Consider the following 17403-nt stretch of genomic DNA (forward strand, 5'->3'; position numbering starts at 1 on the left):
AGTGCGTACGAAGTAGTGTTGGGACGATTAATCAGAATCGGGAATCGTAAAAATCAGAGTTTTTGGGGGGTATCGGAATCGATATCAGAATCAAAAAAAAATTTGAGCTTATTTTCCGATGCTTGAACCGATTCCTTAAATTATCTTTTTTTTTTTATTTGATTTGGGTTTAAGAAACATCTTCCACTGCTTGTAGTAATAATAAAATAATAAATATTTATTGATTTTAAACTCCAGTAAGACTAAAATCTCTAGATAACCCCCCCTCCCCTCACAAGTGTTTTTTTTATGTCTGAGAATTATAGGCACACTTAAGATGTGTATTTACGGGAATCTGGACCAAAAAAAACACTTTTATAGTTAAATATTTTGAGATTTATAAGGAATCGGAATTGTATCGGAATTGGGAAAAATATTGGAATCGTCCCATCACTAGTACAAAGTGACTTGAATGGTTGTAGCATGACAGGTATTAACCCTTTGGATCAGGTTGATGGAAATTAAAATGATACAGAAGGCAGCTCAACAAGATGGAGACCTTTTTATTTTATTTATTTATTTTTTTTTGCTTACAAAGGAGTCACCACTTATCAAGGCCCAGAAGCCACTCAAGGATAAGAGTTAATGATAAGGGAACATGTCGTAGTTATCATTAGTAGTGGAAATTTGGTAAATTCGATTACTTAAGCAGATGGCTCATCAAGAATTTGTTCACGTTGGACTTGAAGACAACCCTATTGTAGTCAGTTGGAAAGCAGGAAAATAGAACAGAGTTCCACAGGTGTGCAGTTCTAAGAAAGAAGCTTTGCTCATGGAATGTATGTTTAGGTTTAGGCACACAGAAAGAGTGGAGGAAATTATTGATGGTGGTTTCAGCTAGATGAGTGTTTTTTGTGAAAGTCAGGACAGGATCATGGATTGGAGCTCAGCATTGACCACGTTAGGCTTCAGGAATCATTCAAACATCAGAAATTAATGAAAATACAGTTAAAGACTGAGACTAACAATGGATATTAGATTCTTATGTTGACCACTCCTGGAGTTTTACAAGAGTCCTGGCACTACCATGTTGCCATCATCCTTACCAGGATAGGAAGGGCTAGACTTTATGGGGAGGTGGAAGCTGCTACATCTGATGACTTATATATGTTGTTTTTTCTTTTTTTTTTTCTAATTAGCTGATTTCTTCTTTTATAATTGATTTCAGAACATAAAAGGTGAAAGACTCCAAAGATACGGCTCATGTCCAACCCTTGACATCCAGGGAAGATGTACTCCCCCAAACAAAGCTAATTCAGGTTAGTTGATTCATTTTATGTTTCATGGGTGTGGATTTAGCTTAATGCATATCATCTCAGATGCTGGAATCAACTAATTTTAAATTCTATTATTTAAAATATATATATATATATATATATATATATATATATATATATATATATATATATATATATATAACCTTTAAAAGAGTCTTCGTGCAAGCTGCAACTTTATGCCCCGGTTTGTTTTTATTATTTTTTACATCTACATTTTTTCACTTGTTATTTTTTGAGGGACATGTACATCTCTGCAATTTATGACTATTGAATTGAAATCGCGGTTTCATGTAATGCCATAACCAGCAAATTCTAGCATTGTGACAAATATAATTTGTTGATTTCTTTCTGTCCTCTGAGAAAAATAGCAAGAATTGCATTATTTGAAACTCCACGGAATAAGGACTTTGTAAATTTTTTTTTTTTTGAGTATTCAGTGGAACAATAAATTTAATTGTAAATTTCAACTTAGTTTTAATTTCTTTTCTCTTTATATATATATATATATATATATATATATATTGACTTGATCATGCAATAAAGTTCCTATGCAACCTTACTCTTTATCCTTATGAGAAGCATTTAGCTTTGAAATCCCATGGCTAAAGAGGTTTCTTCCCTAATTTACTTTTCTCTAACACTTATTGACTTGATCATGCAATAAAGTTCCTATGCAACCTTACTCTTTATCCTTCTAACTTTATTCTTATATATATATATATATATATATATATATATATATATATATATATATATATATATATATATATAATGTTAGAAGGATAAAGAGTAAGGTTGCATAGGAACTTTATTGCATGATCAAGTCAATAAGGGTTAGAGAAAAGTAAACTAGGGAAGAAACCTCTTTAACCATGGGATTTCAAAGCTAAATGCTTCTCATAAAAAGAGGAAAAAAGCTGGCATTATACAGATATAAGGGTAAAAAGACAACGACTTTAAAAACATTCAGATTAAAAATGGAAAAAATTGAGGGAGGGACATTGAGACAGCAACAAAAGAAAGACGGGCCAGAAAGAAACAATAAAAGAAATAAAAAAGTTTCGCTCTTCTTAATCGGTAGAGCTTTTATTCTAATAGGTTTGTCGAATTGAAAATCTATTTTTTGCAGCTTAATTTTATTCATATATATATATATATATAATCAGAAAAAAAAGTCAAATTCTTTACGTATTCAACATTTTGTCGTATATTATTAACTTAAGAAATAAAAAATTAAACCTTGATGAATGTATGTAGAATTTTGTTTGTTTCTTTTTTCCATCATATATATATATATATATATATATATATATATATATATATATATATATATATATATATATATATATATGTTAGGTTGGTCCGAAAATATCATTTTTTTTACGTATGTATATCTGATAAAAAATGACATTATTTTTGCACCAACTTAATTTGTGTTCTTCCTTTTCTGTTTTCAGACCATCATAAATCAATGCTAGATCTAGGTCCTGGCTCTAGGCATCATTATTCAGGCGATAACAGCATTGTCTTTGGTACCGACGAAACATCAAACATTTATGCGTCGGACGTTTATGCATTGGATAGTAATGAACCTGGTGTCCGCATCTGTATTAATGGCGTTACAGTGGAGAGTTCTGAGGATAATTTGCCACGCTTCCCCAGTGCTGGCAGTGCCGCTGCATCATCTGTTGCTGCTGCTTCCACTACTAGCACTTCTGCAGCCAGTGTGTCGTCAATTGTAGAGGCCTTCATCAAATCAACTGGAGACGGTTCGCACGCGGAGGACAGCATCAACTTTTCCACTGCAACGACAACGACTACAAGTGTGGTCGCTGCTGCTGCTGCTTCTTCATTGTCATCGTCAACAGCTGGGGCAGCTTCTGTTTTGGGCAGGGGTAAGGACGCGGCTGCAGGCGGAGGGGGACATGGGGATCACTCAGTTGTGGGATACCACAAGGAAGCTAAGGGACACCATCGTGCGACTTCTGAATCGTCACAGAAGAATTTTTGGAATCATGTAAAATCAACAATGGCTTCTTTGGGCAGCAAAAGGTGAGTGGAATTCGTTTCTAAGCGTCAGATTTGTTTTTGGTCTTTTATTGGAATCTGTGTGTGTCTCTTTCTCTCTCTCTCTCTCCCTCTATAATATTTATCTATTGTAATCATTACTATCAGCAACGGTAATTCTTTTATAAAATTTAGGCAAAATCAATTTATCTGGTTTTTACCTAATCGATTGTGACCTATTTGTGTCAAAAAAAAAAAAAAAAGGAATAGCCGGTAATGTAAACAAAGATGACTACTTTGCTCAGATTCAATATTTATGCAACTTAAAATGCTTATAACTTCTATTAAATAATCTTTTTTTCTTTTCTTTTTTTTTTAACACAAATAGATCACAAACAGGTAAAGCTAAATATTTTTGATTAGTTTTCCAACGATATTTCCTTAAAAAATATTTCATGCTGGTAATAGTAATGGTTACTATATATATATATATATATATATATATATATATATATATATATATATATATATATATATATATTTGTCACTGTCTCCATAGATGACCCATGACTCAAAGTGTCATGGGTCACCTATCTCTCTTTTTCTCTAATATTTATATGTATACTAATTATTACTATTACCAACATGAATTATTTTAAAGAAAATACCGTTATGAGATTAGCCAAGATCAATTTATTTTGTTTTACCTTTTCAATTGTGACTTATTTGTGTTTAAAAAAAAAATATTTAGTATGCTTAACATTTGGTAAACGTTGAATCTGAGGTAAATAGTATCCATTTTTGTTTAGACAGTAACATAAACAAACGTGCCTACTTTGCATGGATCCAATATTTACGTGATTTAAAGTGCTTATAACTATTATTAAATATTTTATTTTTTATATAAACAAATCACAAAATAGTAGATATAGTATTTGTTTTTTTTTTTACTAATTTTTTCAATAATATTTCCTTAAGAATAACTTACTTTGGTAATAGTTATCCCCCCCCCCTTTTTCTCTGTGGGTTTCTAACACGTATTTTGTATAAGGTTTTAGTTTGAACTCATTTTCCCAAACTTAATGTATTCAACAGAGAGCTAACCGCCATTTGTCTTTTTCAAATATATTGATAAACACTGATTACACCTTTTAAAGTGAGCAAAACCACTAAAAGCTTTTCCAGATAGGTAGAAGAGTAACTTATCTTGCCTTTGATAACATTTATTTGCTATATATTTGTTTTTTGACAACTTTTTCGAATCTATGTGTACAGTAAAACAAACCGATTTATACAGACATGTACAACTTTGCTATACTGGCATGACAATGTTTCAATCTGTAGTTATTAGTAATTAAGATTTTTTTTCAGGCGAAATGATTGATTTTTTCTTTTATATATTCATATTTTTCAATATGAACATCGAAAGGAAAGACAGACTTTTTGTCAGAGCAGATCTTAGTTATTAATAACTACAAATCAAAACATTGTCATGCCAGTGTAGTGAAATTTGTACATGAATACCAATATTGTATATGAACAAAAATGTTGAAATAAATAGCTCTATTTACTTTTGAGCACAATTATATGAACTCTGTTACAAAAACTATATATTGGTAAATATAGAATGGTTAATTTATTCAATAAGGGTATACAAAAATTTAGTTGGGGGATAGAGGAGACTCTTTATACCAAGTCATTTCGAAGCCTAATGCTTCTCATCAGAAGAGTAGAGAAGATGCTAGGAAAAATAATGGGGATGCGACGTCTAGCGTGGGATTCATCAGGAACGAAATTAATAAATAAAATTTGAGTTATATCGATTACTAAGATAAAGGAGGCGCATATTATATAAAGTGTAATGCAAAAAGGTGTATAGGGTTTCTATCATAGTCTTGAATGTGGGTAGTTTGTTTTAAGGCACGGGGGGGGGGGTAGTTCTATTTTATTGGTATGTAAGATGTGTATTATCTATGCAGGGGTATTTTATTGACAGATGCAACCGAGATGGAATGGAAAGGATGGAATACTGCTGCCATATCTGGGCAGGAGCTGCTAAAAACAGCCTATCCTGCCTTGACAGAGTACAAAATAGACTTTGTGGCTTAGTGGGGGATGCCCTTTTCTCTACCCTTCAACCTCTCTCCCACAGAAGAGACGTTGCGAGCCTATCCTTGTTTTATCGTTATTTCCATGGCAGGTGCTCGTCTGAACTCCAATCTCTGCCCCCCCCCCCCCTTTGCCAAATTTTTTTATAACTTGAATAGGTTAGCCAAATTAATCGAAAGTAGATAACTAGATCCAATATCTGGAACATTTTTTTTTGTTCTCGTGATTATGGGAGGTGGTGTTTGATCAACACTGCTAGGAAGCCATGATTTAATATACTGTTTTATTTTTAAATCCCCAAAAGTGTTTCATGGTTAACAATTGATGATCCCTTAAATGAACTTTAGGACTATTGTGAATTTGAGAGGGAAACTTGATGCAGTGATTGCTAAATAGCTTTCTAACAAATGATTAAAAAATATAAAAATGAAATAGTTACTTTTTTTTATATATATATATATATATATATATATATATATATATATATATATATATATATATAGTTTTATAGGTTAAAAAAACTTCCAAGACATATATATATATAATTAGTGGGGTTTGTATTACTGTACACATAGATTCGAAAAAGTTGTCAAAAAACAAATATATAGCAAATAAATATTATCAAAGGCAAGATAAGTTACTTTTCTACCAAACTGGATACATTTTTTTTATTTTTTTATTCAATGTAGCATGTTTATTCAGTTTGAAAAACATGCAGTGTTTACCGATGTATTGGAAAATTCAAAATGGCGACTGACTCTCTCTTTAACACGGTAAGTTTGGGAAAAAGTGTTATAAATAATAAACTAGACAAAATACTATTAAAAAACACCGAATATATGTCAACTTATGTCACGGTAACATATAATGAGCGAATTTCTAACAGTATTTTGTCTAGTTTATTATTTATGACATCTTTTCCTGAACTTACCGTGTTAAAGAGAGTGCTGGGCGCCATTTGGAATTTTCCAATACATCGGTAAACACTGTAGGCTTTTCGAGCTGAATAAACATGTTATATTGAATAAAAACACAAAAAATATATCCAGTTAGGTAGAAAAGTAAGTTATCTTGCCTTTGTTAACATTTATTTGTTATATATTTGTTTTTTTGACAACTTTTTCGAATCTATGTGTACAGTAATACAAACCCAATTAGTGTTGGGATGATTAACTGGAATTGGAAGTCGAGAAAATTTAAACTTTTTAAGGTATCGGAATCAGTATTAGAATGGGAAAAATTTGTGCCCACTTTCTCATGCCAAAAACAGTTTTTGTAGTTTTATCATTTGGTTTGTGTTCGTTTAAAACTTAATTTTCCATTACTGCTACTAAAGATAAAATGGTAAATATGTATTGCTTTTAAGCTACAAACAAAATCAAAATCTGTAGATTACCTACACAAGTGTATTTTTCACATTCACGAAAATATACACCTTATATCCCATGGGGTTTAATGGTAATCTAAAGAAAAACAACTCTGAGTAAATATTTAAAAAAAAGAAAAATTTAGGAATCGTCCCATAATTATGATATATACTGGCAGGCTGCCCAGCATTACCGATCGTAAAATACGCTTAAATATATTTTTAATTTATGCAGATTTTGTATTTAGAGTAAATTCTTAATCAATTATTAGGCAGAATTGAACAACCATCACCCCATGCGCAATTTGTATACTGACAGGTTTTTTTTTTGGGGGGGGGGGTTTCGCTGGATTATTATTGATTGGATAATAATTTAACCAGATTATGAAAAAAAATTTGAATAAAAAACATTATTTCGACATTTTCACTTTTTAGTTACAACATTCTGATAAATCGGTCACCTATTTTGTAACCAATAAAAATGCGGACCAAGTTCTTTCCGATTCTCTTTTCTCTGATCTTCAGCACGTGGTACAATTGGGGAAGGAGGTGGCTGATTACTTTTAATGCATCCAAAACCAAACTTTTATCTTTACATCATCAACGCTCTGATCCCTATCTGGCATCAATTGAAATGAATGGCTCTCGTCTTGGGGAGGCCTCATGTTTTGACAAGCTTCTGGGCTTGACCTTTACTCCTGATCTGAAATGGAACACATATATCAAATCCATTGCCTAGGCCGCTGGAAAAATGGTGGGATCCTTCTATTGATCCAGTAGATATCTCACTGCTGATGCAATTCTCTATTTATATAAGAGCTAGGTATGTCCAAGGATTGAGTACTGTTGCCACATCTGGGCAGGAGCTGCTAGAAAGGACTTCTCCTGCCTTGATAGAGTTCAAAATAGATTTTGTAGCCTCGTAGGAGATGCCCTTTTCTCTTCCCTGCAATCTCTTTCTCACAGAAGAGATGTTGCAAGTTTGTCTTTGCTTTATTGTTATTTTCATGGCAAGTGCTCGACTGAGCTCCAATTTGTAGCACCCCCCTCACAAGAAACACCCGTCTAGCAGAAAACACTATCAATAATTTCCCCCATTCTTTATCTGTGCCTAAACCTAATCGTAGATTCCATGAACAAAGTTTCTTCCTTAGAACTGCACACCTGTGGAACTCTATCCCTTTTGCCTGCTTTCAAGCTGATTATAATATGGTCATCTTCAAGTCCAACGTAAACAAGTTCTTAATGTGCTGTTCCCCTTAAGTAATCCACTTTACCAAATTTCCACTACTAACAATTATTACGACATTGTCCAATTGACCACTGTACACTTATTAACCCTTATCCTCAAATGGCCTCCGGGCCTTGATAAGTGGTGATTCCTTTGTAAAAAAAAAACCCCAAAAAAACAAAACAAAGTTGAATCATGTAAGTATGTGAATTGAAATCTTTACACGAAATTTCCCATAAAGTCGAAGTGCACAAGTTTAATTTGCTGAGTACGTTGATGAATTGACACATTTGCAGCATCATGAACACTATGCTGTACAGCAGTAATTGCTGGTTGTGTTCGCACTGAACGATGTCTTACGGGATGGATATTATCATTACAATGAGTGTAGTTCAAAAACAATTCACACGTTCTCTAATTATTCATTCTGATGGTCGATTATGAGCACCATAAAACTCACGTAATGCACAATGTGTTGCTCAAACTGAACTGTGATTTTCGAAATAGATTTGCACAATTTCCAAACGCTGCCCAGGTGTGAGTTTCCTCACGATGAATTGCCAAACCAAGCTGAACTCAAAATAATTGATAGTTACCAAATCTGCAGTTAAAGAGAATAGAGTTGTCAGTTTAAAGTGTGCTGCCTCTAAAATTACGAAGAACGCTCTGTATGTATTAAATTCCAAAATTTTTTTTATTAATTTACCATATTTTATATTATCAGACATTGTCTTCCAAGTGGTCTATTTAGGAACCCATTGCAATTCATCAGGAGGAAGCTTCACATGTTTCCCTGCAGTGACTTTGAAAGTTTTTTTTTTCTTCAACTTTTAAAACTATATATTTAAGAAGAAAAAAAAAATTGTCTTTCATTGAAAAATTATTTTGCCAGTAAGTCAATTAATTTCCTATAATCACTGAATCAATTTGCTTTCAAGAATTCACAATAGTCCTAATGTTGTTTCAGAGATCACTGAAACACTGTTTCGGGAATTTAAAACAAAACAATGTATTAACGAGAATAGTTCTACTTAAATAAAATTACGTTGATGCACTAATTCACCAAAGTTAAGCAACGTTGAGCCTGATGGAAGATTTGGGAGGGGGGGGTATTAAGTGCTGCATATAAAATCTTTCAGGAGCTCTGGCAACAAATTATGTGACTCATCAGTCTAAACATAATTGTTGCAATCAAGCAATTACTTGCAGACTCATGTGAGACCGAATAAATGCAAAAGGAAAAAATAGACGGAAGACTAGTTCAAACAAAAAGTTTAATTTTTTTTAATTAACTAAAAACAAAAAGAAAGAAAAATGATTTTATTGATTTGGACTCTTCCAGATTTCAATTTAATTAATTTGGATTTTTTTTTTAATGAAAATTATTCTAAATAAAGTATGAAGCCACTTGATTTAAGGAGCTAAAAAAAATACCACTTCAAGATAAAAAAAAACTTGCAAACGATCAATGTTATTTGGAGTCTAACCCAGGAAACAGCAATTCTTTCCTTTGTCAGAAACATCACTCACGGAATGTGAGGATTTAAGGACAAAATGAGGGAAGTGAGACTTACAAGACTGGTAAACCCAAAATCCACTTTTCTAATCTCCATGGACATGTCAGTAAAAGCACTGAAAAAAAAAAAAAAATAAATAAATAAAATCTGTGTAATGATTTGCTAAGGCATTTTCATGTTGGCACTGCTTTATCACCACTTGCTCCCCCTCTTTTAATATTTGATTCAAAATGAAATAATTTTTAAAAAATTCCATTTGATGTCACTATTGTATCAAATAAAAATAGACTTTCTTGGAATTTGGGATAGACTCAAAGTGTAGTATCTGTTCTGTCCAAAGATCATACAACAATATTCAGGGGTCTATGTTTGTGTTGAACATCCATATAATAGAAATATGGCACACCAACACCTATGAGGGTTTTGGAGATAGATCGCCATAATCAGATCTATTCTTAAAAATGGATTTTAACCAAAATACGGAAATAAGTATGCTTTAGTTTGAAGAAAGTGGTATGATGAAATGATTGTTATTATATTTCAAAAAAAAAAAAGAAAAAAAAAATATACCCATTTTAAAATGAATTATTCTAAAATCAAATTCTGTTGTCTCAGCAACTAAAACATACAATAATACAATTCTTTTAAACGAATACATTTTAAAAAGTGACCTTCATTTTATTGATTTACAGAATTTTTAACTTAAAACGAGGTGCTTATTCAGATTGGCACTCATAGCAATAAACAAAAATGAGGAAAAACTTTTATATCGTGCCTGCATGTCACGGAATGAAGATTGTATATTTCAAACATCACAAAAAATTGATCAAGTGGTTTATTTTTTTATTTATGGAAAAAAAATTTGCCGTTTTTTTACTGATAAGTGACAGACGAGGCCATGTTTTACAAGAGAACACAATAAGGGGAGGTAATCCGTGATTATTTTAACAGTTTCCATGTGCATTAGGGTTATCTGCCCTTGCCACCAATTCGTTGATGTTTTTTCTTTTTACCCTCATCAAAACAGTAAAATGTGATTTTCTTGAATAAAATAATTAATTGATCAAATTACGTGAATTTTTCAATTTTTCATTTTCGTCCCATGAATGATACATACATCATATTTACATTTCTGTATTTTCTTTAATTTTAAATGCCGCCATAAGTGGCAATCTGAATAAGCACCAAAAATGATTATTTTTATGTAAGAAAAAAATAGATATATTCTTAATAGTATTATCCCTCTCATATTTTTAAAATCTTTTTTTTACTTTTCATGTTTTTTTTTTCTTTGCCTTACCTTCCTTTCCCCTGTTACGACAATTCTCTCTGAAAATATTATTTTTGCCATGGAAGCTAATACTACAAAACGATTCATGAATGAGGTAAGGAAGTTCATCAAAGAATAACTTCCTGTCTCTTTTCCCATTATATATGTATTTAGTGTTTCTTTCTTTCTTTTCTTTTTTTTCTTAATTTTGGATGCTTGATTGAATAACAGGTTTTATTTAGGGGAGATAACTAAAAAATCAATTTTAGCTAATTATCTTTGAAAATTGTTTTCATTAATAAAAAATCGAAATACTGAATTTCAAGTAAAACTAATGGTATCTACTTAATTGTCATGTTGCAGGAATTAAAATATCTAAGCATTACAAAAACAATAAGGTAGAAAATGAATTATTAATGAAAACAGTTTTCAAAAGCAATTAACGAAAATTGAGTTTTTGGTTATCTCCCCTAGATAAAACCCATGATTCAAACTAGCGCTGAATTTTAACTTGGTTGAATGTGATTGGTGTTGTTTAGGTAATTTTTTTTTTTTTGCGTTGCTGTCTTTCTACACAGATTTTAATTGAATCATGATGAGGAGGAGTTAGATAACTTTTGTTGTAGCAAAAGAATCACTTCCTTCCTGTCGTATACACACTATTCCTTTTTTTTTTGTTTTTTTAAATTTTTACTTTCTTACTTTAAACTGATTAGTGTTGTTTAGATACAACATAATCATATTGAGCCCAAAGTTAAGCTAGAGCCTGGTCAGTACCGAATTGGTAACCATTTGGAACTGACCAGGTGCTGTATGTAGGAGAATGTTCAGTTTCCTGTAAGAACTACAAAAAGCCAACACCGTGATCTCTCCTGATGGAGATATACAAACGATTGAGGCTGCTTGTAAATTTGATATTCTAATTAAACTTCCTTCTTTGGAGAAAGTCGTTTAGCTTGCCTAGGGTATGGGCGGTTCGATTCGGTAAGGTTTTGGAAAATAAAGTTGTTTTTTCTATTGCCCTCTACATATTGTTGAGAAATTTTTCCTGATTTTAGCTTTTTTTGTTATTGGCTACTTGCATCTCTGTACTATATTTGTGCAATGCATTTTTTAAGTCAAATTTATGAAAGACATCAATACTATGTTAAAAGTTATTTACACTATTCTATATAAATAAAACAGATATATGTATGTCTGTCTGTGTGTAAATATTTAACTGCTAAACTCTTAAACTACTGTTATGTGGGGGGGAAAGGGTGTCCGTTTATATCGCGTGTCAATGTTTACTTTTACGGCACATCAGCCCTTTTGAGAGGTTTATAAAAACAAAGCAGAATATACCTTTTATAATTTCTTTCATATTTCTTGCCATGTCCTTGCTATCTTGTTCTCAACGTCGGCACACCTTGGAACAAAAGCTCTCTTGCATAGAAACAGACACAAATCTCATTTCCCTGGACAATTGAATCTTTATTCAGCTCCATGGTCGAAGTCACATCCCTGTTTCTCTGCTCATCCTTAGAAGGAGGGTGGGAATCTTGTTCTCGGTTTATCTTCCATCCATCCCTCTTTCTCGTCGCCCCCATGAGAAGTCATTCATCTTCTCGGAATAGCAGCAGACTAACTGCCTGCAATTAACTAACTCTCAAATTCTAGACTGTAGACTGACTTGAAATGCATGTGCATTCCAATTTATTTTAAGGTGTATGTGTGGAGGTGATAACACCTTGTTAACCAGTTTGCACTTAAAATGCACTGACCTGCCTCGTAACCCCTACTAGGATGGAGGTGCACGCGTTGTCAATGGAAGTCAAAAAGCTGTCGGTCTCAACCTTTCAACCTCTCTGCACTAAACTTAGAACACAAACCAGTTGCTCCAAGTTAGTACCGGGTTAACTGCATTATTGACACATTATTGTCACATAACACTGAAATTAACAGGAAATACTATTAATACACCAAAGATCTTTGTTTGGATGGATGACTAATGCGTACAGAAGTCAACACGTTAAAATGCAAAATGTTTGTTTCAACTTGCCAACATTTTTATTACTTTTGCGTATGCGTAAAACTAATCATAGCTAAAAGTGATTCAATTTTATAACTTATTGATCTGTTGGGTTAACTCAAATGATAGCAAATGCATCTGGAATGGTAAATGAGAGAATGCGGATGGAGTGCTAAATATTTTGGTTTTGATTTTAGCTGATGACATCCAAGTAATTTTTTTTTTTAACTTTTGAAAATAGTACAAGATATATATATATATATATATATATATATATAATATTAAATAGAGAATTAGCTCTAGAATAATAAATACAAAATCTGCATGAATATATTAAGCATATTTTATAACTAGAAAGGTCAGGCACCCCCCTCCTTCCCCTGTTATTCAGGAATAAAATATCAAACTAAATAGAAAATACATCAAGAATAAAAATAGGTCGTACATATTTAACTCAATCATATCTCTTAAAAGAAAATCAACCTATTTGTATACGATGTCAAACCCCGCTCATAATTAAATACATTCTGATTGCATTGATTTTCTAGCAGTGAGGGGTAGGTTCTATTAAGGAAAAATGTGAAGGATCAACTTGAAAAAAAGCACACAAAAATAGCATTATTTCCAAAACCCTTGAAGAAGTTGTGACATATTCCCATTCTATGCACCTGTCGTGAACACAGATGATTCGGTGTTATTAGGGCTGTGACAATAGAATATTTTTTTCATTCTTTTGACCTCAAGTATGTATCTGACACAGTTAGACACAGCAGAACCACATCCATTCATATAAAGCATATAAGATATTAATGGATATATACTCGGGAGTCAAAACAATGAAAAAAATATGCTGTTGTCACAGCCCTAGTTATTATGTGTCATCTTTGGACAGACCAGATACTATGCTTTGGTTGCATGTTCAGAAAATGTATTTTACTTCAAGTTTCATGTTCGACCGGTCAGCGTTATCAGATTAAATTAAAACAAACTTTGGTGCTGAAGTGATCCCATCTTTTAAAAAAGGGGTCAAAAGTGATAATGTACATATAAGCATGAATTTAGATTATTATCATCATCATCATCATTATTATTATTATTACATGTAAGTCTCAGAGCTAGGAAGTTATCAGAAGAATTGAGAAATAGATTGCACATTCCCAACATAGTTGATGTTTTGTGCCAGAATAGATTGAGATGGTATGGACATGTTTAAATGGTTAGATGATGCAAGTACGTATAACGTTGAAAGAATTAGCTTTTATTAAAATTTAAAAAGAACATATCACTTATAGATCAAGGAGGTAGAGTCCTCCTGAACTGAAAGGTACTCTGCAGAAAATGACAAAGAGTTCACCTCGTGTAAAACTCAACAAAGCAAACAAATCTACCTAGACTAATTGTATTTTGTTTCTCTTTTTTCTTTTTTTTTTTTTCTTTTTTTTTTTTTTAACTATTTCCACTATTCAATTGCATTTTGAATTTTTTAAAAATTACTTTTCTTTTTATTTATTTTTAACGATTTACATTATTCAATTGCATTCTGGGTCTTTTTTTTTTATTTTATTGTAACTATTTACACTATTCAATTGTATTTTAGATCTTTTTTTATTTATTTTTATTTTTTAACGATTTACACTATTCAATTGCGTTTTGGATCTCTTTTTTTTAATATTTACACTATTTGTTTTTTTTTTAACCATTTACACTTTTTAATTATATTTTGGATTTTTTTGAAAACTATTTATACTATTTAATTGTATTTTTTAGATTTTTTCTTTTAACTACACTATTTAATTGTATTTTGGATCTTTTTAAATTTTTAGTCACAGCTTAAGTAGCTTGACAGCAGCAGATGAATCCGATGAAGATTATTATCATGATGCCAGAGAAAACCCAACACCAAGTCAGTCAATGATGAACCTTAGCATGTCACCGGATGCATATGGACATCCCCGAAGTGCACACACGGCAGAGAACATGTATATACACAGTATGTATACCATTATTTTTTTTTTTTTTTTTTTTTTATCTATCAACTCAGTGGAAGAAAAAAGTAAAATACGAAGACTCCAAACGCAAAACGCAATAAATCTAATTTCTTAAAATTGGATGATTAAATAATAAAAAGATAATAAGATAACCTCTAGACATTTAAAAAAAAAAAAAAAAAGCTTGTTTCATCACTTATCAAGGTGCAAAGACTACTTGAGCATAAGAGTCAAATGAGTTTCAGGCGGTGAGAAAATGCCATTATGATTGGTAATGATGGTGGTGATTGGGCAGAATTTGATTATTTAAGAGGATAGGTCAACAAGAATTTGTTTCCATTGAACTTGAAAATTACCATGTTGTAATTAACTGGGAAACAGCCCTGCAATATTGTGTTCCTCAGGCGGATAGCATAAGGGAAGCAACTGTGGTCATGGAAATTTTGTTTATTTTTAGGGAAAGGAAAAGAACATTTGAATTCTTACAAACACATAGATTATATGTATATATATATATATATATATATATATAAAGGAGATTAGAACAATAGTCTAAAGAGCTGAGTGTATTTCAATGTAACAGTGAAATTACTAGTTTAATTAAAATACAGGAAAGAGAAAGTGCAATCAATCACATTACTTAATATGTATATATATATATATATATATATATATATATATATATATATATATGTATTGTAATCCACAGTTCATTAGTGCAGCTAAGCATGTAAGTGCTTCAAGCCAGGATTGAAAGCTGACAGTCTACACCTCTAGCTCTGCGCTATTTTACGGCCCCTGCTGAATGTAAGCAAAATCTAGACGTCAACAATGTAAATATCTTTTCAGCAGGTTGGACAGCTTGAACCAGTTTTACCTGATGAGCAATGCCTTATATATACTAGCTGGCCACCCGGTGTTGCCCAGTCGTACAATACATGATTGTTTAAGTTATGCAGATTGTGTATGTATTATTATAGAATCACTCCTCTATTGATTATTATATATTACAAGGAATAATTTTCCCAGTGGACTAATTCACAAGAAAATAATAATAATAATAATAATAATGATAATGTCATTCATCAAATTCCGTCTGTGTTTGTTTACAATATTACATCAGCTGATATTTGGGCTTGACAATGAATGCCCTGGAAAAGTTACTTCTAATTAATATTTAGTTTTAAAATATGCAAACAAAGAAATGGTGTTTGTAGTGATTTTAAATGGTACATCTTCTTTTCTTGTGAATTGAACATCTTTAATGAGAAAAAAAATTAAAATAAAATGGTGAGGCACACCTGGGCTTGAACAGGGGGATCATTCGACCTGTAGTTGAATGCACTACCACTGAGCTGTATCTTCAAATGGCAATAAAATCTTTTAAGAAAAAATGATTTGCTGAGATTTTATTTCCCTTGGCCGATGTAACATAAAATATTCCCCTGAAAAAATTATTTTTTATCTATAAGAGAAAATAAACTATTTTTAAGATGGGACTTTTTGTGATTTTCAATACTTATCGGATGAATTTCTGTACAAAACATATCTAAGAACACTGCCAGACATATAAATTACCATTGTATGAAATTTGCAAAAGATCAACTCAGCCGTTTCGGCACCTATGAAGAAGGAAAGTTACTTTTATATAATAGTAGAGAAGAGATAGAAATATATATATATATTGATTTAAAGGTTATGAGGGTTATATATTAATTTTATTTATTGCGAACAATTATCCTCATCTTTTTTTATTAGTTGTTTCACAATGTTTCGGCCAACTATTCCTCTGGCCTTCGTCAGGTGGTAACCGCGATGGATAGAAACTCTGAATCTGCAAACTGCATTTCACTGCAATTACTGCCTTCAGTTTTGGCCAAGTTAGCCTCAGGCCGGCTTTGGATAGGATTGAAACCGCTATCTTCAGACAATTCTCACCTGGAACCGTAGAAATTCAACGTCTCTATCAACTGCGCCACGGCCCTGAAGTGCAATCAAGGTTGAATTTTTTGGTCTTATAAATTCATGTTTATTATTTGATCTTCCATGGTTGGGTCCGTACCGAATGGCATATATTATTTAATTGGAATTCATTGAGATGAGTATTATTTATTACTTTTAGTTCCTATCCATTGCGGTTACCACCTGACGAAGGCCAGAGGAATAGTTGGCAGAAACATCAAAATTTTCCCCACTCTTTATCTGTGCCTAAATCAAAACGTGGATTCCATGAACAAAGCTTCTTTCTTAGAACTGCACGCCTGTGGAACTCTGTTCCGTCTGTCTGCTTCCCACCGGACTACAACTTGGATGTGTTCAAGTCCAATGTTAACAAATTCCTAATGAACCGCCCCCTTAAGTAAACACTTCATCAAATCTCCACACTAACGTAATGTACTTGCAATAACCCTTATCCCTGAGTAGCTTCCGGGCCTTGATAAGTGGTGATCACTGTGTAAAAAAAAAAAAAAAATCATGAAACAACTAATAAAAAAGATGAGGATAATTGTTCGAAATAAATAAAATTAATAAATAATACTCATTTCAATGAATTCCAATTAAATAATATATAGGGTTTTATATATATA

The 17403-nt window shown here is 32.0% G+C and overlaps 1 protein-coding gene across 28 annotated transcripts in view; it reads left to right on the plus strand.

Moving 5' to 3' along the window:
* Positions 1-17403, plus strand: part of LOC145249540 (uncharacterized) — a 917547-nt gene that overhangs the window by 567892 nt on the left and 332252 nt on the right. For all 28 annotated transcript variants that reach the window (XM_080111167.1, XM_080111174.1, XM_080111165.1 and 25 more), the window contains 3 exons: positions 1208-1298; positions 2774-3368; positions 14651-14817. In XM_080111167.1, the coding sequence (XP_079967293.1) occupies positions 1208-1298; positions 2774-3368; positions 14651-14817 (853 nt within the window). The remainder of the gene's footprint in view (positions 1-1207; positions 1299-2773; positions 3369-14650; positions 14818-17403) is intronic.

Source organism: Euprymna scolopes, chromosome 28 (assembly GCF_053919585.1).
Source record: "Euprymna scolopes isolate OS-2025 chromosome 28, ASM5391958v1, whole genome shotgun sequence".
In the NCBI taxonomy this organism is placed as follows: domain Eukaryota; kingdom Metazoa; phylum Mollusca; class Cephalopoda; order Sepiida; family Sepiolidae; genus Euprymna; species Euprymna scolopes.